The sequence below is a fragment of the Aotus nancymaae genome, unplaced genomic scaffold (genome assembly GCF_030222135.1).
Source record: "Aotus nancymaae isolate 86718 unplaced genomic scaffold, 86718_ANA_hifiasm-v0.15.2.pri h1tg000057l, whole genome shotgun sequence".
NCBI classification, from domain to species: Eukaryota; Metazoa; Chordata; class Mammalia; order Primates; family Aotidae; genus Aotus; species Aotus nancymaae.
In genome coordinates, this window is record NW_026988471.1 from 29,138,595 (window position 1) to 29,163,637 (window position 25,043).

Sequence of the window (25,043 nt, forward strand, 5' to 3'; positions counted from 1 at the left end):
TTATATCTGTATATTTTTGTACCGTTGTATAAACGTTTCATACACTAAGTCCCAAGAAGTGTGATTGCTGGCTTAGAGTTTTGCTACCCTTTAGGGAGAAAACCGTGGACTAGGAGAATGAGCCTGGGCTTCATTTGAGACTCTCTGAGTTTGTATCTCATCCTTTCCATGTACTTGCTCTGTGAGACCTGGAGTCTCTGAGATTCAGCAAAAGTCCCCTTACTGTCTATACATTCATGTGAAATCATGGGTGTGTTAAGTATCTTCTAGAACACTGAGTTCTGTAGAAAAGGAAAAACTGTCAATCAAGTAGTAGTCAAGAGGATGGGCTCAGGAGCCACCCTGCTTGAGTGCTACTATTAGGCACCACTGTTTATTGTGTGCCACGGACATGTAACTGAACCACATGTTCAGTCACTTGCTGCTTGCAGAGTCCAGTGGACAAGAGTAAGGTCTGCTATAAAGAAAGTCACTTTTGATTCCAAAGCTAACTTAGGGGAAGAAGTACAGGCTCCTGCCTTGAAGGGTACTGCTTCACATTTGGGGCAGAAAGCAGGTTAATTGGCATGAGCAGCATGCAGGACAGGAAGTGAGCAGGTGGGATTGTGTGACTGACATTGGTGCCTTATATCTACCAAGAGGTCAAGCTGGTGCTATCACAGGCAGAGCTAGATTGTAAAATGGCCATTGTCTGCGATACTGTCCGGGTAGGAGAGAGTTCTGTCGTCGGCATACTTTTCGGTTATAAATGTAAACAGACTATTGTCTGCTGAGACATTCTCCTAGTGGGAGCAGGTTCTGGCTCTGGAGCTTCTAAGTAAGTACAGTTAGATAAGCTTGCTGTGTAGAGAGTGTCTGGTGAAGGGAAGGTAAAGGTGATAACTACATTTCTAAAGAAGTAAATAGGAAGTGGGGAACAGGGGAAAGGAGGAAAAAGAAAAGATAATTTTAAAAATAACTCATTCCCTTTCTCTTAGAAAAATGGGGTACTCAGTTATAGACAGATTACTTGACCCTTCTAAGCCTCAGATTTTCCATCTGCATCTAAGATGGAGTCAATAATAGATCCATTCCATATGGTCGTTGTGAGGATTACATAAATCAATAAGGGTAAAAATACTTAGAATACTGATTAGCACATGGTAAATACTATACCAATACTATCATTATGGTTATGATGGTGTTGTAATTTATTTGGGAGCATAGAGCATTACTTTGTGAAGAACAGAGCTAACTAAATACTAAATACTTCTTGATACTTTTTTTTGCTAAAAAAAAAAAAAGTCCTCGTGTCTTCAGAAATTTTAAAAAGTTCTCCAACCATTTCCTTCCATTTACCAAAGCTTTCTTACCATTTGTCTTCCTTTTCAGCTTTGCTCACACAAAATACTACACATATGTCTATTCTATGTTCAAGATATATCACTCATTGGATTAAAAAAGAAAACTCTAATATTTCTCAATGCTTTCTAGGAAATAAACACCATGATATAGCACTGCTCTGAGGAAATGTAAAAAAAGAATAGAAAAGAAACAAGGCTGCCAGTGTTCTGAACTGCCACGAAGCATCACCAAAGTCACTGGTTGTTATCTGTGGTGTGTTCGTCTTGAAATTCAGATAGCCAGTCCACAAAAGACAAAGCTCAGCCCTGCTTGAAGTTTTTCTGCAGAATTCTAACTGATCCAAGCCACACTAGTGAAACAGAGCTGTTATAGTGGACACAGTTAACCCTCTCTTCCTGTACATGTTAGATGACATGAGGCTTCCCAGGAGCACAGTGGAACACAATGGCCATGGCACTGGAGAAAGAGAAGGCTATTTAGAATTACATAAACAAACATTGATCTGTGATTCCATTCACTGTGTGGTTATTATCTTTGTATCTTTGAAATTCTGTATCTCTTTCTCTCTCTCTTTCTCTCTCTCTCTCCCCTCAAGAAGCCATCTATTTACTTATTCTCCAAAGCAGAATAAGTAACAAGTTCCTGGATATTCTCCAAAGTAGAATAAGTAATAAGTTCCTGGAGCCAAGGAACACACCCACAGATAAAAAATGTACTAGCCATGAGCCACTTCTCAGCTTACTGATACGATTACAAACTTCGTCAAAACAAAGAGCTTCCTATGAACTCCATAGGATAAAATCTTTTCATATCAAAACTTATTTAGATGGTACCAGTTAAAATTCAGAATTACAGTAAGGATGTAAAGGTATCTTGATAGAACTCCTAAGTCACTCAGTCTTGTCACCAATATATGTTTAGCAGAATCATTTAATTGACATTCAATAAAGATTTACATACAGTATTCATTTTCCAATAGTGAGGCTTCTGATCCTGAAAACCCAGGTTCTGTAAAACTTGAAATTGAGGCTCTCAAGACTTTAAAGTCTTTGGGTTAAAAAATAAAATTACTTGTAATTAAACTTTAAAAGAAATGAATTAGTCTAGCTAAACTTCTTCAACTGGAACTCATGGCCTGTCTACTATCTGTTCTCAGCCTGAGAAGCTTTCAATGTTGTCTGTGGCTACTTTCTTATACAGATATTATTCTGTTAAACAGAGGTCCTCAGTCTTCTTATCTTTCCCATGCACACTGACCTGTCCTGTCTCAGAGCCTTTGCTCAAGGGCAAGTTAATTGCCAAAGAACTTTTATAACAGATGCTGCAAGGTATCCCTGCAAGTTACATAATAATAATGCTCTATCTGCCCAGAGTCAAGCCACGCGTCTTTTGGGAAATGCCATTTCCCCAACTCTAGCCTTATGGTACTAGGGAGGTATGGAGGCTGCCAATGAGAAGATCCCACACACCTAACCTTGGCAATTAGTCCCGGATCCAGCCAAACCAAACAGAATCCTTCTCTGGGACTCTCTCGACTTGAGCTTACAGGGATAAGACTTTCCAGTCAGGAAGCCACAAGGATGTAAACATGGAGCACGATGGGTCAACCTACAAAGAGAAAGAGAAGTAGAGACAGAGCCAGCCAATCTTGGCTGCTTATAAGTTTCCTAAGGCCAGATCCAACCACCCTTCCTGTTCTTCAGTGATAAGGGCCAATAAATTTCCTTCTTATGTTTCAGCTCCTTCAAGCTGGATTTCTGCTGCTTACAACCTACCAGTGCTGACTGATACTGGCAGTTTTGCAGAAGATGCAAATTCTTCACATGATCATTTTTTGTATCAATTCTCTGTAACAGCCAAGGACAAACTGAAATTAAAAATGCTTGTGGCAATAACATTTATCTTAACTGCTTTTCTAATTGCTAATGTTAAACATATGCACTGTAAAATATGTTTATGAAAACCAGGACAGTGTAGAAAGTGAGTATTTCAGATGTCTGTACATATGTAAATATATATGATCTTATTTCACAAAAATTGAATCACACCTTATATATAATTCTATATAGCTTGCATTTCCCAATTAATAACATCTTTTGGACATCATAATATATCAGTTCATATAATCTGCTTGGTGGTTTTTTGTTTGGGGGCATTAAAACACGTTTTGTGTTCTTCTCTTCCAATAACTTTCTTGTGTCTTAAATGTTTATGTTTAAAGTGTGTCCTCCTAAATGACTATCGTTGGTAATGGTGGTCACTAGGAGTGTGTGCACAGTAATCCTCCCCCTCATTCATGGGAGATACAAGACCCCCGGTGGATGCCTGAAACCATGGATAGTGCTGAACCCTATATTCACCATGGTGTTTTCCTGTACGGTAATGGACAGGTAGTGTGTACAGCTTGGACAAAGAGATAATTCATGTCCCATGCAGGACAGGGCAGGACAGAGCCAGATTTCATCACAATATTCAGAACAGCATGCAGTTTAAAATTTACAAATTGTACATCCATGTTATGTGGTGGGGGGGAACCTTATAAATGGTTTATTTCTGGAATTTTCCATTTAATATTCTTGGAACATAATACTGAAGGTCAGGGTGAACTACTGTAATCTCATTGACAGGATTCTCGTTTAGAGCCCAGAGACCTTTCTATTGACCTTTTGTGTGCAGATAGGTGTGGAAAGAAGTCAAATGACTAGTTTTTCATTTCCATGACATAAATCAGGTCAGACTTTTGGCAATATTTCAAGTATTCTCTCCATTCAGGGTTGAACCACAAAAGAGAGCTATCACGCATTGGCTGGCAGTCTGTGAGGTGACCTTAACACTCTGTAATGTAGATGGTATACAGAAAACAGCAAAAGCTGCTCACCTTGCACTCAGCTTCATAATCAAGAATCACAGAAATAACAATAAGAACCAACACAGCAGCAGCTTTTATTGAGCACATAATAGGTGCCAGGGATGTTACCTAAACACTTAAGTCAACTGCATTATTTAATGCTCACAATTGCCTAAGTTAGGACTACTTTTAGTAATTATGTGATGCTCTTGCCCATGGCCAGACAGTGTGTCTGTCAGTGCTGAGGTCTGACCTCAGGCAAACTAATTCTAAAGCTTGACTTTCTCACCACCATTTTATTCTGCTAAGTGGTCCCACCTAACTTGCGACATTTATCACTCCTTATCCCAAGACTCAGATTTTGAAATGTCAGGTGTTTATTGTTGGAAAAGTTTGTCAATATTTTACTATAGTTTTTGTTTTTAACATAATTTAGGGGAAATATTAGATTATCCTCTTGGTAGTTCGACCAGATGCAGGTAAGAGTTACAGGGTGGTGAACTAAGGCTCTCTTCCCTGACCACTTGAACGTTAGCTCGAGTCAGGTTTCTGGAAATAAGGTACATTAGAAAGAATACAGTTATGTGTATTACAAAATTAAAATAAATTATATGCAGCACCAAGTAATTAATAAAATATAAAATATGACTTTAGGAAAATAGGTAATATATTAGTTTCTTATCACCACCATAACAAATTACCACAAACGTAGTGGCTTAAAACAACACCCATTTATAATCTTATAGTTCTGGAAGTCAAAAGTCTAAAATGGACCTTACTAAATTAAAATAGAGGCTAAACTGGCAGAGCTGTGTTCCTGCTGGAAGCTCTAGGAGAGACTAGTTCCTTGCCTATTTTAGCTTCTAGGGACTGCCTCCATTCCTTAGCCCTTGGCCCTACATCTGTAATCTCTGCTTCCATGGTCACATCTTCTCTGACTCTCCTACCTTCCTTTTCATTAGAAAACCTAGCTTTTTAAAGTGTGATAAGATACACATTGAATGTATCATCTCCAGCATGGTGGCTCCTTCCGGTAATCTCAGCACTTTGGGAACCCAACGTGGGAGAATCATTTAAGGCCAGGAATTCAAGACCAGCCTGGGCACCCTAGTGAGACCTGTCTCACTGTTTTATTACTTTACAAAAAATAAAAATGAAAATTAGCCAGGCATAGTGGTACATGCCTGTGGTTTCAGCTACTTGAAAGGCTGAAGGAAGAGGATCACTTGAACCAAGGAGTCCAAGGTTACATTCAGCAAGCTTGATCATGCCACTGTACTCCAGCCTTGGCAACAGAGCAAGACCCCATATCTAAAAAACAGTACCATTTCAATCATTTCTAGGTGTACAGTTCAGTCGCATTAAGTACTCACATTGTGATGCAAAAGATCTCCAGAACTTTTCATCTTTGTTAAAGTGAACTAATACAGCCTGAGAAGGACTCTGTACTTATGTAGTTGAGTCTCTGTGGATGAACTGCCACCTAGGTTTTAAAAACGTAGATGAGACTGAAAACGTAACTTGGGAGTATGCGCCTGTAACAATAGCTGAGTCTTGGCCAATCCCAGAGGCCATACTTCAACCATGAATACACTGTTGTGTTGAAACTGTGCTCAAATAAGGCAAACACCAACCCATAACCAATCCAGCTGTACTGTACCTCACTTTCGATTTCTGTACATCGTTTCCCTTTTTTAGTCTATAAATCTTCTTGTACCATGTGGCTGCACTGAAGTCTCTTTGAATCTGCTATGATTCTGGGAGCGAATCATTCGCTGCTCAATTAAACTCCTTTAAATTTAATTTGGCTACAGTTTTTCTTTTAACTTAAATCTTACAAAATGGAAACTATACCCATTAAACAATAACTCATTTCACCCAGCCCCTGGCAAATACCATTTTACTTTCTGTTTCTACAAGCCAGGAAGCAGGCCCCCACCTGATGCCAGATCTACCAGTGCCTGGATCTTGGACTTCCTAGCCTCCAAAATTATGAGAAATAAGTTGTTATTTAAGCCACTAGCATATGGCGTTTTTGTTATAGCAGCCCAAACTGACTAAGACACTTGCTAAAGGAGCTATTCTATTTACATTACCCAGAGCTCTCATAAGCTCAGGTTAAACACACACACAATGCAGCCCCAGGCTTAGGACAGCTGTACTCCACACAATGTTTGGGACCCGGGTTCCTCCCAGATCATTGTTCTATTGTCCCTAGATGGCATCCTGGTCCTTGTGATGCAGACATCATCCATGATACAGGCAGCAAGATGCAGGGGAAACAATGAATATGATGTCAATATAAAGCAAGTGGAAAGATAGAGGGAAGTTATTAAAAGGCTATTCAAACCGACCAGTAAGAGGTTACTGGGGTCTAAACTGGAGTGTTGGATATGAGGGCAGATCACTTCTATGCAGGGCACAGACAAGAGAGAGATGATAAACACTTGTGGCCACTGAAGCTGGCAAGGTATTGTGGTCCACGAACAGATACAAGGGAAGTGACAGTCCTAGGCCTACAGGAATGTTTGTTGTTTTTCTCTGCTGTTGAGAGGAGATACGGGATCCATTTAGGGCAGAATGAGTTTCAGAATGCAGAGTGTTCTCCAGGAATAGGTGTCCATCAGGCTTTGAGGATTATCAGGAGAGACTATCTTTTATCCAAACCTGCAGAAAATAGGTGACACAGGAAGATATGCTGAGACAGAGAAAATGTGAGGCAGTTCATTTCCACCAGTCTTCATCTGACTCTAAATTATGAGGCAAGACTCCCCAGAGAGAGTAAGACAGGTGAGTGGAGGCCCAAATGTTTCAGGGCTTGAGGAGCAAGGAGAAGATTTACTAGGCTGTGGGAAGTACACAGAGGCAATGGGAGATTCACAGCTGATTTCACCCACTTGAAAGGTGGTCTCACCTCTAAAGGAACAGCTCCAAAAACAAGAGAAAGAAAATCAGAGTAAATGACAAGTCCGTGGAAGCATCATTAGAAGGGCATTCTGGCCAGGCACAGTGGCTTATGCCTGTAATCCCAGAACCTTGGGAGGCAGAGGAGAGAGGAGTACTTGAGCCCAGGATTTCGAGACCAACGCCAGCAACATAGCAAGATCTCATCTCTACTAAATAAATAAAAAGAAGGGTATTCTGAAAGCCTGACTCAGAGTCTGTAGTTACTAAATAGAGTCATCTGTTGGGGACGCAGCAGACGATTTCAGACAGAAAGTATAGTCAGTAACCAGAATAAAGCAGCAGGGTATGTTGGTGGATATTGGTATACTCCTGTTTTTGATTTTATTTACTCAAAGAATGTCGGTGTTAGCATATGTCAAATGACAAAGGAGTTTTTATCCCAGAAACACAAAGCTAGTTTAATGGTGGAGACGGGCTACTGTAATACATATAAAAATAGAATAAGGGGAAAAACCATGGTCATTTCAATGGACATTAAAAGATATTTAATAAAATTGCATGCCCATTCTTTAGAAAAAGAAGCATTACAAACTAGTAATAACTTTTATGAATTTGTCTGATAGAAATGAACACTTTAAGTACCAGGTAAAACAGTGGGGACAATATTTATTTAACAATACATGTAAAGTATTTACTGTACTCTCTTTTCAAATGATTATATTCAGAAATACTTGAATGTTTTATCCATGTACATAGGTGTCGATTACAACAGTATTTTTAATTCCAAAGACTGAAGGCAAGCTGCATATGAAAAAATGTTTAGTGAAACAGTAGAAAAATGTTTAGTAAAAGATGGTGAAAGCCAGGTGCAGTGGCTCACACCTGTAATCCCAGCAGTTTGGGAGGCCAGGAAGGGCAGATCACCTGAGGCCAGGAGTTTGTGACCAGCCTGGGCAACACGGTGAAACCCTGTTTCTACTAAAAATACAAAAAATTAACCGGGCATGGTGGTGGGCGCCTGTAGCCCCAACTACTTGGGAGGCTGAGGCAGGAGAATTGCTTGAACCTGGGAGGCAAAGGCTGCAGCAAGCGGAGATCGCACCACTGCACTCTAGCCTGGGCGACAGAGCAAGACTCCTTCTCGGAAAAAAAAAAAAAAAAAAAAAAAAAAGATGGTGAATGCCTACCATGGAAAACTATGGAAACAAAAGTAAATTTGTAGATAAAATATACATCAGACATGAAAAGATGGCTATAGCACACTGTTGAGTAAAAAAAAAAGCAGGTTGAATAACAAGAAGTAAAATATTCTCCTATGTAAAATACATTCAGTTTGGGAAGAATAGAAGATACACATGAAGCTGTTAACAGAAGACAGAAGTCTCTTATCAAATGAGGAAGTACGACTTTCCTACAATAAATGTATAACTTTTATATTAATTAATGTTAATTGAAAATAGAAAGGAAAAGAAACTAAAATACTGTCTAAAATGTCCTTATCTCCTGGAAAACTCACTTATCAAAAGATAACCAGTCCTTTTGCCTTTGGTGCTCAGGTTAACTTTACACGAACTGAATGAAAATACTTATGGATTTGGGGGTAAGCGGGAGTCAAGCGCTAGAATTTGCTTCGGAACTTCTCTTCCACCAAGAATGACTTTAAATATCTTGCAAACTAGCCCCAAATGTTAACCTACATTTTATATGTGAGAGGTATGCGTCATCAAATATTTTTGCTTTATCCTAAGTCAGCCAACTGAGATGTAATTACCTGGGCAACTCTAATGGAATGAGAAGCAAAACTTTCCATCTTAAGCGTTGATAAGGATTAAGGGAACAGCTGCCCTTTCCAAGAAACAAATCTCACTCTCTGAGGCAGAAATTCGTCATATAGAAGACTGATTTTTTCATCTTTTTGAGAATCATTTCCACTACCCAGAAAAAAAAACTCAATGAATTGTAAATACAGTCAGGCACAGTTGAAAAATCCTTTATCCACAGAATTTTTTTTTAGGCTTGCCTATGTGCTCAGACTCGAAGGGCTAGGGGTTTGAAAGCAAAAGGCAGCCCTCTACCAGGGGTGGTCAGGGGAAACGGCCTCAAAGAAACAAATTACGCGGTGCACTTTAGTTACCTAGGTTGCTGTTTGTCTAGGAAACTTGTTTTCATTTGTCATCACTAGGCCTCACTAGGTTATCAGGAAGCTCGGCCCCAGTCACCACCTGGTGACGCTAATGATTCGCAGCTGCCGCAATTAGAAAGGCTGAGCCGTCTCCTTTAAGAAGCTGACTCACGTGGATGCTGTGTTGTGTGCTCTCAGCTGAAAGGGGGAGGTGGGTCCTCAGTCTCACCGCATTGGCCGCCTCGGGAGAGGGGGCAGAGTTAGCCTCTTTGATTGGCTGTACGAATCCGAGGTGCGGAGGGTCAGGGGCGGGGCGAGCTGTCGCAAGCCTGCCCTGGGTCTGCGGCTTCTGGGAGGGGTGGGCCGCAAAGCGGAGGGGTGAGGGAGTGGGGGAGGGGGAGCCAGAGAAGGGGCGGGGTCCCGCGGAAAAGGCCGGGAGCCGAGGCGAGGGGCGGGGCCTAGAAATGAAGTGTGTTCCGGGCCAACCGGGAGAGCCAATTGCAGGAGGGGCGGAGCCAACCCGGGTGACTGACGTTTAGATCCAACCAGGGAGAGGCGGGGCCAAGGCCGGGGCCTGACTAAACCTGGAGACTCTGGTGGCCGAGGGGCTTCAAACCAGCTGAGGAGCGAGGAGCCGCTGGCAGCCGCGGATCTCGCCGCCGCTCAGGGTGAGTCCCGCGAGAGGGGCTGGGCTCGGGGCTGGCGGCGCTGAGGAGCCCGTCCAGGTTGGGCGGCTTCGAGGCACTCGGGATTTGCCCAGGGCTGGGGGCCCAGGCAGGAAGTGCCTCTTCCTCGCCGCGCTTCTCCCGGGGTCCCGGCGCGGCCGCCTCCGACCCCTCAGGGTGGGCCCCGGTCCCGGGACCGCAGGCGGATTCGCGGGGCTGTCTGCTCTTTGTGAGGCCTGGCGCGGCGGCCGCCGTCGGCCCGCCCCCGCCCCGCAGCAGGGCAACCGCCGCGACAACAGCCGCGACCCCTCCGCGCGGCGCCAGCGTCCCCGCCCCGCTTCCCCGCCGCGCCCTCCGAGGCCCGCCGCCGAGGCCCACTGCGCCCCCTGGGCGGACGGTTTGGCCGCGACCCCCAACCCTCAGCGCCGCGGCCGCCCTGCCCCCACCCGCCGCAGCGTCGGGGGCGCGCCCGGTCTCCGCCCGCAGGGTCGCCCGGGCCCCGCCCCGAACCCAAGTCGGAACTTGACCGAGTTGTTTGGGCCGCGATGACCACACGGTGAGAGCTATCCTGAGCAGGGCCCACGCCTGGCCCCAGCGGCCCAGCCCCCCGGGCGGGGGCGGCGTCTCCCTTTTGGCCCCATAGTATGAATGTCCGCCTGCCCCGCCCTCCTGCCCGGAGGACCCGAGGCTGATGGCGCGGGGTGACAGTTGGGCAGCCCGCCGGTGTCGGAACATGGGAGCCCGCTGGCCACCGGCTCAGCTGTTTCCTGCCGGTGTTTGTTGTGCTGGGGGAGGCCCCGCCGCCACCACCGCGCTCCGCCGCCCCGGGCCCTCCCGATTGGCCGGCGGGCGTCACGTGGCCGCCATCAGCTGGGCCAGCGGGGGCGCTCGCGGGTACAACAGCGGCTGCCGGCCTAGCCCACTCGGGGGTCGCCCGGGCCGACCCAGCTTTGCCGGCTTCGGGCCGCGGCCTGTCCCCCTGCTCGCTGTTGGGAGGGTGGGCGTGCTCTTGCAACCCCTTTCCTGTACCCTCCTCTGCAGGTAGGTGGGACAAATGAGTGTCAGGATCAGCGGGAGTGGGAAACTGAAATACTACAAAGATCTGTTTAATCCTGACACCAACTAACCTCCCTTTTAAGGGAGAGTCTGGGACACTGTGCAGCTCATTTATTTTTAAACTTTTTCTGTTGACAGAGATCTGTTGGTAATCTGAGGATTTTTATTCCACGACTTCTTGACAGATGGAAACCCTGAAGTAACCTCGGGCTAACCTTGTGTTTTTGGAAAATTAGTAGACTTGGTGGTGAAGAAACTGGGAGTAGTAGGATATTAGCTAACTTTGCATAGCCACATATACAGCGTGCAGCTGCATTCTACCAAAGAGGAACTAAAAGGCATGTAGTGTTTCCAGGGTACATATTCGTGCCAGCTGTGAAGTGCCTTGGTGGATTCGTTTCCTGAAAGTTTATCGCATACTTTTGTACTGGGTTAGGTAAGAAGTAAATTACAAAGAAATTAGAATAGTTTCTCTAGAAGCTTACAGTTTAATCAGAAGTTATGGACAAATGCAATCGAGCAACAATACAAAGTTAAGTATTTAGTAAGTTGTGAAGAATTTAGTAAGAATTCAAGTGAGAAATCAGTAGAAGTAGAAAGCATTCTGAAATGGATTGGTGTTGATTCGACCTAGCAAATGAAGAAGAGGCATTGGGTTGCTATTGGGCAGATGGGGGCCTAGAAGAAAAAGCAGGCCTAGAGGAATTTGGCGCACAAAATATTTCCCACATATTCCCCTTATCTCTGGGTATGTATTGGAGCACCAGGTAGAATGTAGGCTCATTGAAAGGAACTGTTTCTTTTTTTTTTTTTTTTTTGAGACAGAGTCTTGCTCTGTCACCAGGCTGGAATGCAGTGGCAAAATCTCGGCTCACTGCAACCTCTGTCTCCCGGGTTCAAGCGATTCTCCTACCTCAGCCTCCCGAGTAGCTGGGACTACAGGCGTGCGCCAACACCCCCAGCTAATTTTTTTTTTTTTAAGTAGAGACGGGGGGTTTCACCATGTTGGCCAGGATGGTCTGGATCTCTTGACCTCGTGATCCGCCCGCCTCAGTCTCCCAGAGTGCTGGGATTACAGGCATGAGCCAATGTGCCCAGCCAACTGTTTATTTTACTACACCCTCACCCCGCCCAGTGTCCTGTACAGACCTTTTTTACGTTTTATCTCTAGCAACCGTCTTCTAGGAAAGGGGCATGATGAAATGTGCTCAAGTTATTTAACTCTAAACCAGAAAACTAAGAAAATTGAATTTTAACAGTCATTTTTCTAAACAAGGTTAGTAAAATATATGTGGCTTGGAAAATAATGTTACCTGGTTGGATCATTGCAAACTTTTCTCTAGACTAATTTCCCTTTTCTGTTCTCTATTTAAGTAGTGGGAAAAATAAACAGGTTTAGAAACAATGAAAGTGAAAGGAAATAAGGCCAAAAATTATGAAAAGAAGAAATTAAACCAGCTACTGCCCTCCAAAAAACAGTCCATGAGACATGAAGATAGTCCTAGGTATGTTGGTGCCCAAAATATCATTTGAGGTTTAATCGTGATCGCCTATCTAGATTAATATCGGTTTTAAGGTAATCCTGTGTAGTAATGTCAGTGTAATGCAGGAACTGAACCTTAGCTAGACATGAACTTGCTACTTGACACTTGAGTCAGGGAGCCAGGCAGTTAACTTACATTTCAGTCTATCTAGTTAGAGGCTTTTGGCATTGCATCCAACAAACAAGGGATCATGAAATTCTCTTGCCAGGGTTTTGGGGAAATGACCAACTCATTATGCACTAACACACTGGCTTCCTGAGTTAAATGACTAGTCTATTTTCTAATAATTAAACAAATACAAGTATTATTGAAATATAGTGAACTTGGAAGTCACCTAAAAAAACAAGAAAAAATAAGGCATTATTGAGGGGGTAAAACAAAAACATATCCTTAAAACTTACTGCAAATGAAGACCTGATTCCACAACCAGGACATCATTTGACACAGCCAAGTAAATTGGTCAGGTAATACAAGAAGATAGCAGAGATTACTTGTGTCACTGAAAACTAGGCTTGTTACATATTTTGCACAAAAATTGGAAAGTTGGTTGTATGGATCAAACTGTTTTCCCATGTAGATTTTTTAATAGCATTTAGTCACAACTCAGTATAAAAATCTGGATGAAATTACATTAGCAGTAAGTGTTTATTATAGTAATCAACCCAGCACTCTTAAAAGTTATTTGGGTTTTTATCCTTTGTTTTGTTGAGGGAGGAGATTAAAAATGAGATATGAAAGCTTGCTTCCACCGGATTCCATTTTAGCAGAATCATTGCAAAACAAAACCACCTCTGCTAGGGGCAGGTTCCTTTAACCCTTTCTGCCCTAGATGCCAACATACTCTGTTCCCTGCAGCAGAGTCTTTTTACCTTGTCTTTGTCGTATCTTCTGGTGCAATGGAAAACCCACTCTGGTCTGTCCCAACACTGAGGATCTGGTGGAGTGTGTAGTCTATGGGAATGCCCTGAGGGGATGGTTTCCATTTCTAAGGAAAAGTGTATCTGTGAACTAGGTGTTTTTCCATCAGAAGGTCCTATGAGATGCAAATAGATACCTACCCTCCCTGGTATTTTAAAGGCTGGGAAGTGGTACCTCCCTTGGCTAATTCCACTTGCCAGAGTTTAAAACAAACTGGATTTTTTTTTTTTTTTGAGATAGAGTTTCGCTCTTGTTACCCAGGCTGGAGTGCAATGGCATGATCTCGGCTCACCGCAACCTCTGCCTCCTGGGTTCAAGCAATTCTCCTACCTCAGCCTCCCGAGTAGCTGGGACTACAGGCTGTGCCACCACGCCCAGCTAATTTTTGTATTTTTTGTAGAGACGGGGTTTCACCATGTTGACCAGGATGGTCTCAATCTCTTGACCTCGTGATCCGCCCGCCTCGGCCTCCCAAAGTGCTGGGATTATAGGTGTGAGCCACCGCGCCCAGCCAATAAACTGGATTATTAATTATAGGGATGGCAATAACTATTTTAAGACCTAGAACCATGACATGCTTCAGAAGGTTTCTAACTTTCCTCCAGCTTCCAATTTCTATCATCTGGTTGCTTAGCTTTAGCATAATTAACAAAGTAAAGCCAGTTAATTGCTACTGTTTCGTACCCTTTCTGAACCATGCTTTTCTTACCTGTGGCAAATTGGGATGGGGAATGTTGAAAAAGGTAATCTAATTTTACTGACCTTTATTGAGCATTCACTGTGTGCTATGCACTGTTCTCAGAAGATAGTTTCTCCAGTTAATTTCTCATAACTCAGAAATGGCTGCTGCTCTCTCCATTTTACAGATGAAACGGGAGAGGACAACTCACCCAGTGTTTCCAAAGCTATTAAAGGGGAAGCTGAGATTTGAACCCAGGAGTCTCCAGAGTTCAAGTATCTCAGCTCCACAATTTTAAGTCCTGGGGGTGGAGAGAGGAGACAGCAGCTGGTAGTTGTTACCTATTTTTATAATCTTTATTAGAGTTGATCTTCAACATGCTGAACTAGTTAGAGAAAGTTAAGGATTTTAGGTAGAAAATCTGTAAAGAAAAGGGGAATGGGATTAAACTGATCTTTTCAAATATTCCTGTTGAGCCTTAAACCCAAATGCCAGCAAGTTTCCATTTTTTTCTGAGAAAGACTGCTTTCTAAATGCAAAGCTCTTTCCCTATCAGAATGTGTCTTTCAGTAGGGAAAACATTTTTTTGGTAAAGAGCCAGGTAAGAAATACTTTAAACTTTGCAAGCCAGAAGGTTTCTGTAGCAACTCCTCATACCTCTCCATTGTAATGTGGAAGGAGTTAAGTGTAAACAAATGGGTGTGGCTGTGTTCCTAAAAACTTTCACTCTGAAGTGTGAATGTTATATAATCATGTCAGAAAATATTACCCGCCCCCCGACCACCACCCCCAACCATTTAAAAGTACAAAATTCATTCTCAGCTTGTAGGCAGTACAAAAACAGGTGGAGAGCTGAAATGACTCACAGCCTTAATTTGCTGACCCCTACTTTTAAGGAAAACAATTAGCAATGAGCCAGACAAGTGAACAGATAACCATGTTTCTCGTTTGTTAGTGTATGTGTAAAATAAACCAATAGTCTTTCTAGAAAATTGTTTTATTGATGTGGAAGCAAACTAGGAAATTATATAGTCCATCATATCCATTGCATTTTAAAATAATGCATTCCTGGAGATTCTGACAGATTTCTGAAAAGAATTATCTTTTTTTCCCCTCTTAGATTCTGTAATTAAAAATTCTGTAACACAGCAGACGTCCTAAAATGTTAATATTTCACCAGAGTCTCCTGACAAAATAAAAATTGGAAGTTCTGGGTAACTAAATGTGCTATTTGAGAGAGAGAGGAAGTTGAAAATAATACTGAAATATGATCAATGAAATCATTTATAAATTTCACTTATATTTTTATCCCAGCCTCTCACTGTTTCAGGTAATTTCAAATAAACTAAGAATAGGCTTTCAGGTGAACAATCAAGCTTGCGACTTTTCTTATTCAACCTTTTTAGGATTTTTATAACCTGGAACTAACAAAAAGATAGTACCAAAGAGGCCTTATTTATAACATTATGCGGTAGGAAACATCTTAAATAAAACTTAATGATGAGTGTAGCTCTGGTTTCAGCTATAAACTTGAACTTCAGCACTGACAGATACCAAAGCATGCGTGTTACTACTAAAGGACACAGTAAGGTGCCCCCAGAATCAACACCGAACACTAGCTGTCTGTGAAAGCAGCTCACTCTTAAGATGTTTTAGAAATATGTGACTGAAGAGATCTGGGTTTACTCTAAGTCCAAGCAAGGTGATTAGCATACCTAGGAAATATTTTGAATATAAAAGCAATCATAGAAAGCCGATCAGTGGTTGCCAGGGGCTGGGAGTTGGAGAAGATACTGGTTGCAGGCTGGTGTGTGGGAATTTTTGAGGGGCTGATGGAAGCATTCTAAAGCCAGTTGGTGTTGATGGTGGCACAATTTTATAAATTTACTAGAAATCATTGAATTGTATACTTACAATGAGTAAACTTTGTCATGTAGAGTATTCCTTAATAAAGCTGTTTTTTTCCTGTTTTTAAAATAATCAGCAATTTTCTGTCAGAAAAGTTACAAAGTTTATAAAAGAGCAGTCTCGGAGCTTTTAGAAATGGGTGGCACATGCCTTTGACCATATTTTTGTAGCTCTATGTAGCAGAAATGAAGTGGCAGGTATGAATGTAGGTTGGGTTTAACAGTATACACTCCTTGACCCTGAAAGTTTTATCCAGATGTGAGGAGAGATGGATTGTAAGATGAGAGGGAGGGAGAAAGACTTCCAAAAGTGATTTTGGAAGTTCTGCTAATTTTGCAGTTTTTAAAATGAATTACCAGGGTTTCTAGTTTAGGAGAGTTTGTCATTACAGTTGGCACCAACCAAGACAGGGAATACAGGAGGAACAGCATGGAGGCAGGAGAGGCTGATAGTAAACCCTGAGGAAGAGAGTAAATCTGACAGCCCTCTAATAACTAGAGAGAGAATAGAATGCAATGGCTTGGCCACTTCTGGAAAGTCACAGTCTCTTTCATTCATCTATAAAAGTGGGGTGATAAATACCTACTTTAAAAATGGTCAAAATTAAATGTGGTATGTAAGTACCAAGTACAGTGTCCCATACAGCATAGACACTAAATAATAATTAGATCTAAGGCAGAGTTCAATATGTTATTCAGGTCCAGAGAAGCCTGATTGAAGTGTTATGTCTTAGCTTTTTAATGACTGCCCTCCTTAAATAATAAAGTGGCTGTCAGTTCATGCTGGCTGCTCTAACAGGATACTATAGACTGGATGGCTTATGAACAACAAATTTATTTCTCCTAGTTTTGGAGGCCAGAAGTCCAAGATAAGATTCAGTGTCTGTTGATGGTACCTTTTAGCTTTGTCCTCACATGATGGAAAGGAGCAAGGCAGCTCTCTGGGACCCTTTTATAAGGACAATAATTCTGTTTTTGAGGACTCTGTGCTCATGACCTAATCACCTGGTAATATCACATGAATTGGGAGGGGTACACAAACATTGAAGCCATAGCAGTGGCATTTTAATGGATATCAGCCTCTTGAGAGTTTGAGTAGTGTCAGCTTTAGGTTGAGTTTCTAACCCTGCAAAGGCCAGGGCTATCTACTGGAGCCTAAGGACCATGCAGAGGTTTTTCCACTTGCTAAAGACCTTTAACAGCAAGTGATGTTTTGCTTGCTTCTGCTAGATTCTGTGGCATTTTAACTTACCTTTCTTGGCAAACGAAAACTACATTTTACAGTTCTATATATATAGTTCTCTATAAATGGCAACCACAACTAGGAATAGAGTAACAAGGTTTTGCTCAGATATTTTTGGTCTTGGTAATGAATCATATTGAATCCAGTAAAAATACTTGGGTAAAGACAAAAAATAGATGGAATCAGGGAAAAGAAGGCATGTTAACTCTATTTACCCTCAGTAGGAAATGATCACAGTAGTTTTTAGCCAAAGCTAAAATGATATAGGCATAAGGTATAGGGAGAGTTCATTTCCAAGTCCAGTGCATTTACTACAACAGTATGGTTTCACAGTGGTCATTGTAGAAACAGCTAGTTACTCTCCATTATGGTTGGAATAAATTACAACATGAATATTGTATTTAAAAGTCTTAAGGGAAATTGGCTTTAAAATAATGAGTCCCAAAGGCCCTAGCTGCTGGAGGGCACAAATACTAGGCTTCATAGACATATAGAATCTGAGGCCTATACCTGCTGAGACTCCAAAACCTTACCATTAATTCCCTTCTGTTAATGATCAAGATTCAGAAATATGACCAAACTTAACTGCTCACAGGTTTGTTGAATGTTTTATTTATATCAGGAGTTATAAATTCAAATATTGGTACAAGGACCAAACAGGTGAAGTAATTGTGTGAAACAGAGTAGAGAATGAGCAAATAAAATGGCCTGGTGGGAGTTAGGGGGTGCAGCTCAGTTGTAATCTGTTGTTACCATAGGAGAGTATGTGTCCTCCCCATTGTTAAAAAGAAATCCACATTATGGGCTCTTTAATGAGATCTTCCAAATTTTAAATGTCATCTCAACTTTTTAAAATGAAGATTAAAAACCGTGTGACCCAAATAATACAGACATGTCCACATACATTTTTTAAGGAAGGGTTTTTGTGTCTGTTCACTGCTGTATTCCTAGGCTACCAAATGAATTCAGCCTGTAGGCCTCGAATTTGCAACTTCTGTCTTATGTAAATAAATAATAAATGTTGTATTCTCTTTTCTTTTTTGAGACAGTCTCGCTCTGTCGCCGGCTAGAGTGCAATGGCATGATCTTGGCTCACTGCAACCTCTGCCTCTTGGTTCAAGCCATTCTGCTTCAGCCTCCCAAGTAGCTGGTACTATAGGCATGTGCCACCATGCCTGGCTAATTTTTGCATTTTTTGTTGAGAGGGGGTTTCACCATGTTAGCCAGGCTGGTCTTGAACTCCTGACCCCAGGTGATCCGCCCACTTTGGCCTCCCAGAGTGCTGGGATTACAGGCGTGAGCCACCGTGCCTGGCCAAGTGTTGTATTCTTAATCATCTGGAAAAAAATAATGCAGTAATCTTAAAGACTGAAATAAGGCAATACGTGTTTCCTTTTGTTGTCATTTTATAGAAATATAATCAGAAAGTTAAATATTATACCTTAAATCTGTTTTTTAGTGCAAGTTTTAATCATTGTGACTCTTGTTGATGTGCTGATTTTCCTTTTACTAGCTGCACATTGTAATTATATTCACCATTTGGTTTTTATTCCCTATTAAACTTTCATAATGTTTAAGGGGAGTCATAATGATTTTTGTGATGACATTAGGACTGCCTAATGGCTGGGGAAGTTCATAGATGTAGAAGGAATGGAATTTCCTTCTAAATTTGTAATGGAATTTCCCTGATCTTAAGAAGACAGCAGTAGATTCTCATTACAAACATGCATTCTGGAGGTTTTTGTTTCCACAGTGGCAGTTATATTAGCTCTGCATGCCATTGGAAAGATGTATAATAAATATTAAAAACACAGGAGCTGATAACTAGACCCAAGAATAAATTTTTTTTAAATGAAAACTGTGGTGTATTCTTGACTAGATCTAGATCTTTAAAAATACCGTTTAGGAGAATTAGCTGTAATGAATTTAAGAAGTTGCATATAGTAAGTCCCCTAACTTGAAATACCAAAGTGTTAGTCTAGTTTCAGACACATTTCAAATTTATGTCTTTTCAGTGTTTCAGCGATTCTGTGATTTATTGAATCAGTAAGATTTCTTAAAGATAAGCGAGTTAATGTATGGGAAGGCTTTTCTTTCCCTTATTCTGTTGTCATTGCTTTAGCCTTATGCCAGCCTGGACCATCTTGGAGGCAGTGTAGGATCATGGAAGAACTTTGAGTTAGGTGAATTGCATCCTGTACTTTTCTGTAGTTAACAGCTTTGTAACCTTTGACCAGTTAATAACCTTTTTAGACTTGACTTGGATGATCTATGAAGTGGTGGTAACAACCTCACAGAGTTGTTGTGACAATTTTGAAATAAGCACCTAGTAATAGTGCTCCCTAGACGTTGACTTAAAGTTAGTAATCACCTCTGTGTAGGTGTAACTGCACCTGGTGACCACAGACTTACCCCATGTTTTCAAACCAGACTACTCTTCTTATTTTGTAACTGCCCCTTCTCTTATCCCAATGAAAATCTTTCAGTTCTTTTCTCAAATTATATATGCTCAGGACGTATACTTAACATTTATGCTAAACCCTTTTCTTCCTCTCTACCAGTGCTTTACATTACATCATTCATTTTCTGAAATTCCACTTTTCATTTTCTTTTTCCACACCAGCCATAAGAGACCATTCTTTGGCCTTGGCTAATATGTTTACTTCCTTGGCTCACTGCTTTTAGAATCTTCTTAGCTTAGGTATGCCTCTTTATTTGTTCATTGTGTGAACTTTGGATCTTTTTGTTCAGGATCAGCTATTTCACATATCGAGTACCACAAAGCAGAGATTACATAAATATGTATATAAATGGTTCTCTATGACACTCCCAAGTAGGTACTGATGTGTATTATAATGCAGTTGTTTTCCTTTTCTATTTGTTCCTAGGTTTTTAGAACTTCAGCCATAAAAATGGGCAGAATTTTCCTTGATCATATCGGTGGTACCCGTCTGTTTTCTTGTGCAAACTGTGATACGATCCTGACCAACCGCTCAGAACTCATCTCCACTCGTTTCACAGGTGCCACTGGCAGAGCATTTCTTTTTAACAAGGTTAGTAAGAAAAAGTTTAATTCCTAAGTGGGCTCATTGGCTGTATTTGACAGCAACACCAGAATACCCCTCAGAGCTTAGAGATACTGGGAAGAGTCAGAATGAGAGCTGAAATCTACAGAAATGATTGCTCACTAGCTTGTCTTTGAATGAGACCTTAGGAACGTGTTACTAGGATGTGATTTTTAACCTTGGAAGTTTGAAGAAGTATAAGAAGCGTGGTCTCTGTTGCCTTAGGAAATGTTCAGTGTAAGAATTTGGTAGTGACTTCAGCAGAGACTATAGAAGGAAGAGTTCAAGATACTTACCTCCCTTCTCCACATGTCACTGATTCATCAATATAGGGAGATAGTGGCATTAAACTATTATAACTTGACAGCGGATAAGGATCATCTAACCAACTTTTCTTGCTCTAATTCATGCTTAGCAATCATTCTTCCAATTTTGATTTGATTTATTACATGCATTTGCTGACTGGAAGAGTGTTTTTCTGATTTGTAAGTGTGTACCCAGTCTGCCTTTCTCTCTCATTTCTAGCTTGCCTTGAAATTGGATGCTGTGATTCTGCTTCCTGGAATCTAGTGTATAATAGAAAAGTTGAACTTCCAAGTATTTTAGGCTAAGGAACATAGCTAGTCTAGGGTACTGTTCTTAGAAGATCAGATGAACTTCCCCAGTGGACACTTCTCTGTTCCAGGTAGAAAGCAGCTTTTCTCAGAGAACCGATGGAGCATATTCTTTGACCTTTGTTTAGGAGGGCACACTGCAGCGGGACAGCTGCCTGCTTTTGTAAATGTAATGGAACACAGCTATGCATGTGCGTTATGTATTGTCTATGGCTGCTTTCATGCTACAGTGCCAGAATTAAATAGTTGCAACAAAGACCATATAGCCCTCAAAGCCAGAAATATGTACTATCTGGCCCTTTACAGAAAAGGAAAGTGTAGAAGATTGTTGGGTATTCAGAATCAGTGGAAATTCTTCACAGACTGTCTCAGACCCACTTCATGTCCATTGTCTTTGAACTCACTTTAAAGCTATGCATTGCAAATGTGTGGTCTGTAGTAAGCTTAATCTGTCCCAGTTTGTTTATTAGAAACAAACTGACAGACTGTTTTATAGAATAACTATGGTGCACTAGGTTCTTTTACCTAGTGCCCCATAGTTGGTGCACATAATTGGACCCAAACCTAACATTTTATGGCTCCAGTTCCAGGACTCTTTCTTACCTTCAACACAGAAATGTAACTAGTTTGTTTAAATACTGTGACTTAGGCTAGTACAGTAATGTATGATCACGTTAGATGTCTAGTGTAGTGCAATTTCCAGATGTCTGCCTGTCCCAGCAGCTTCTGTAGATAAGTGTTGGGTATTATAGGTTTGACTAAAGTAACAACTTCTCTCTCCTTTTCTGAAGTTGCTTTGCATTAACCATATTTTGTACTCACTTGGCAAATAACTTACATGCCTTTGCAATTGTGTTTTTGCTTATCCTTTCTTAGGTAGTTAACCTGCAGTACAGTGAAGTTCAAGATCGGGTCATGCTCACTGGCCGCCACATGGTTCGAGATGTAAGCTGCAAAAACTGCAATAGCAAACTGGGATGGATCTATGAATTTGCGACTGAAGACAGCCAGCGATATAAGGAAGGCCGCGTGATCCTGGAACGTGCTCTAGTTCGAGAGAGTGAGGGCTTTGAGGAGCATGTACCATCTGATAACTCTTGAAGAAACAGAGATAAATCCATCTTTTCCCAGGTCTCCTTCACTGAAAACAAAAATCTACTTACATACACTGTCACCTTAGCATCAGAGTCGGATTCATGAACTGCGGAACAAGAGGTTGTGAGAATCTAAGATGGAACCTTTCTTTCTTTTTTTTTTTAATTTTGTATTTTCCATCCAACAGCAGTGTGTAGACAGAATATTATGCAGATGCTGTTAATTTTTTACCCTATGTTTACATCTTGAGGCAGAATCTGTCTGCAGCTATGTGGTGGGCTCTGTAAGGAAAAAAATCTGGGCTGTTAGAGTGAAAAAGTGTGTTTTATGTAAATTTTGAAAGGATTAAAATGTTAGGAGTATGGTTTTTAAACTTGGGCTTCATTTTAAACTTTTTTTTTTTTTAAACCCAGATATTTCACTTGATTTGCTAGCTTCAGAGAAAAGATCCGAATCTGTGCCCAGCGCTAAAGGCTCAGTGTTAGCATGGCTTGTGCTGGCCAGTGTGCCATATTCTTGTTGGAGATGAACTGTAGCACCAGAGCCCATTCTTCTTTGTCAGTCTTGACCCAAAGATGTCACCATTCCTAGTTATTTGTCACCACATAATTGGTGTTGATTGGAAACTTTTTCTGAGATGGGACAGAACTGCGGGGTTGTCTTTTTCCATGTAACTTAAGCATAGTAATATAAATAAAGTAATAGTTGGATGTTTTTGGTCCTGTGTTGCTTTTACAAACACCTTATAAAGGAGGAGAGTATTTGAAAAGCAATTTTCAGGGTAGTAAAGTGTTTCTTTTCATCTCTTAAGCTAAATTGACCATGCATATAATATTCTTTGTTTAAATGAAAGCATACTGTTTAAACCTTCAGTATTGCATTTAGAAACAGTTGAACAGAATGTCAGTGTGCATTCATGCAAAAAAAATTTAACCTGCATCTGTTATAGAAAAGGGGGAAATGAAGCAACTTATCTAAAAATACTGCTTTACAAAGCATTTCAGCCTTTTCCCCTCAGTTTTGCATTGATTTTTGACAAGTCTGTAGAGCCTAATAGTTTCCATCAAAGGCCTAGATCTCTTGTTAGCATTTTTTCAGCTCTCTACCCTCAGAAGTTCAGCTATTGAAATCAGAACTGTACTTGGTACCCTCAAATGGAAAGGGATCAAATTTGACTTGGTGTTATTTTAGCCCCAAATTTATGACAATACAAAATATTAAAATATAAATGTTTCTTTATCCAAACCACTTCTAGATATTCTAGTATTTGCTTCTGATGGAATTAAATGACAGTAAAACTGGTTAATTATTTGAGTGAATGAATGAATGGATGTTTTGCATGCTCAATTTCTAGATCCTTTGTCTAGAAAGGAAATTTGCCTCAGTTGAATTAGTGAAATATTTCTGTCGTTGATATTGGAAATGACTTCTGAGTACAGTTAAGTTCCTCTTATTTGCCACTGGGCTCTTGGTTAGAAGCATAGGTAACAGATTAAGTAGGTATGATACTGCATTTGAAATAAGTGAACATAAACTCTATCCCTTCTCCACCATGGACTCAATCTAAGAACAACATTCATTCCCATTCATTTCCATACTGGCTTTTGATTATATGCAGATTCCTAGTAGCATGCCTTACCTACAGCACTATGTGCATTTGCTGTCACAATAAAGTATATTTTGTCTTGCATTGGTGCAGTGCTGCTGCTTATTTTCCACTGTTCTTGTGTAGTTATCATCTTAATTTTTATCTGAGTACGTGGTATCTTTGAGTAGCTGTAGCTTTCTTCAGTTGGCAATGATAGTGACATTCTGACTTGGTTAACTGCCTAATTCATGCATGAAGACATTTACTTTGCCAATATTATTTGAGATTGTTTTGCCTTAGATACTGTTAACCTTAGTATATATAAACAAAAAAATCATATTACTAGGTTAACTTTTAGGTGACTAGCAGGTAGCAGCAGGTACCAGCAACAAACTCCTCTGCCTTTTTGAGAACACATGGACACAGGGAAGGGAACATCACACACTGGGGTCTGTTGGGGGGTGAGGGGCTAGGGGAGCGATAGCTGGGGTGGGGAGGTTGGGGAGGGATAACATCAGGAGAAATACCTAATGTAGTTGAAGGGAGGATGGAGGCAGCAAACCACCATGGCCTGTGTATATCTATGTAACAGTCCTGCAAGATCTGCATACGTCCCCCAGAACTTCAAGTATAATAAAAAATTAATAAAAACTTCAATTTGCAAAAAAAATATGTATATATATTGGAAGGCCTACTTTGGATTATTTACAGAAAAACATTGTTCTTTTGAGATGGGAATACTAATTAATAGGAATGATTTTTGCTTTGAGGTGGGAGAGTTAACCAAGTAGAGATGAATTTACTAGGTAGGTTACTAAGGAATATACATATTTATAAGCTTTTTTCCCCTTGACCGAAGAGGGACATTCTTCCTCTTAGTTTTAGGTGATGGTAACCATAAGTTGGTTTGATTTTAAAGTGCTTGTATTTAGAGACTCCCAAATGAACATTTCTGGTTAAAAATAATGTTAGTAATTAAGTGAAAATTTAAGTTATAGTTAGGAGTTGTTACTTTGGGATTAGAGGGGAAAAATAGCAGTACTGTTTATATACTATTTAAAGTATATAAATTTACATATTTATAAAGTCATATGGGATGTTTAAATCAGAGTCTAGGCCTAAGCCCAGGCTTAAGTCAATCAACAGGTAATTTTTGGTGGGGCAGAATTAAGAAACTACCGGTTGTAAAATGTTCAAGCAAGTTTATGGTGATTCATTTCTAAACATCAGTTAGAAAAATATCTCAGTTTAAACAGATACCCACTAATTGTTGATCTGATTAACACCTGCTTCCCACCAGGAGCCATATTAAATTTACTTCTAATCTAGCGAAGGTGTGAATTAGGAATAAAGCAGGATTAAACTGAAGGACTCCTATTAGGCTAGCATGTTGCACTGATAGGAAGAAAGCAGAACTAAATAGAAATTAGGGTGGATACTCTAATTGT

The 25,043-nt window shown here is 40.9% G+C and overlaps 1 protein-coding gene and 1 long non-coding RNA gene across 5 annotated transcripts in view; one reads left to right on the plus strand and one right to left on the minus strand.

The window, feature by feature from the left end:
- LOC105733236 (uncharacterized) overlaps nucleotides 1–5,688 on the minus strand; it is an 89,233-nt gene extending 83,545 nt beyond the window's left edge. For both annotated transcript variants that reach the window (XR_001111214.3, XR_010337987.1), the window contains exon 1: nucleotides 5,566–5,688. This is a non-coding gene — a long non-coding RNA (uncharacterized LOC105733236). The remainder of the gene's footprint in view (nucleotides 1–5,565) is intronic.
- Nucleotides 5,689–9,765: 4,077 nt separating this feature from the next.
- Nucleotides 9,766–23,697, plus strand: YPEL5 (yippee like 5). Of its 3 annotated transcripts, none has more exons than XM_012475495.2 (3): nucleotides 9,766–9,889; nucleotides 20,122–20,286; nucleotides 21,789–23,697. In XM_012475495.2, the coding sequence occupies exons 2-3, from the start codon at nucleotides 20,146–20,148 to the stop codon at nucleotides 22,011–22,013; spliced, it is 366 nt and encodes a 121-aa protein (XP_012330918.1). In that variant the 5' UTR covers nucleotides 9,766–9,889; nucleotides 20,122–20,145; the 3' UTR covers nucleotides 22,014–23,697. The 3 variants fall into 3 exon arrangements, with proteins under 3 accessions (XP_012330918.1, XP_012330920.1, XP_012330919.1); XM_012475497.2 differs by lacking the exon at nucleotides 9,766–9,889 and adding an exon at nucleotides 10,903–10,927; XM_012475496.3 differs by lacking the exon at nucleotides 9,766–9,889 and adding an exon at nucleotides 12,127–12,447.
- Nucleotides 23,698–25,043: the final 1,346 nt, after the last annotated feature.

Coding starts and splice junctions, on each gene's coding strand:
- YPEL5 (XM_012475495.2), top strand. CDS start 20,146: ATGGGCAGAATTTTCCTTGATCATATCGGTGGTACCCGTCTGTTTTCT. Junction 20,287..21,788: donor GAGCATTTCTTTTTAACAAG/GTTAGTAAGAAA, acceptor ATCCTTTCTTAG/GTAGTTAACCTGCAGTACAG.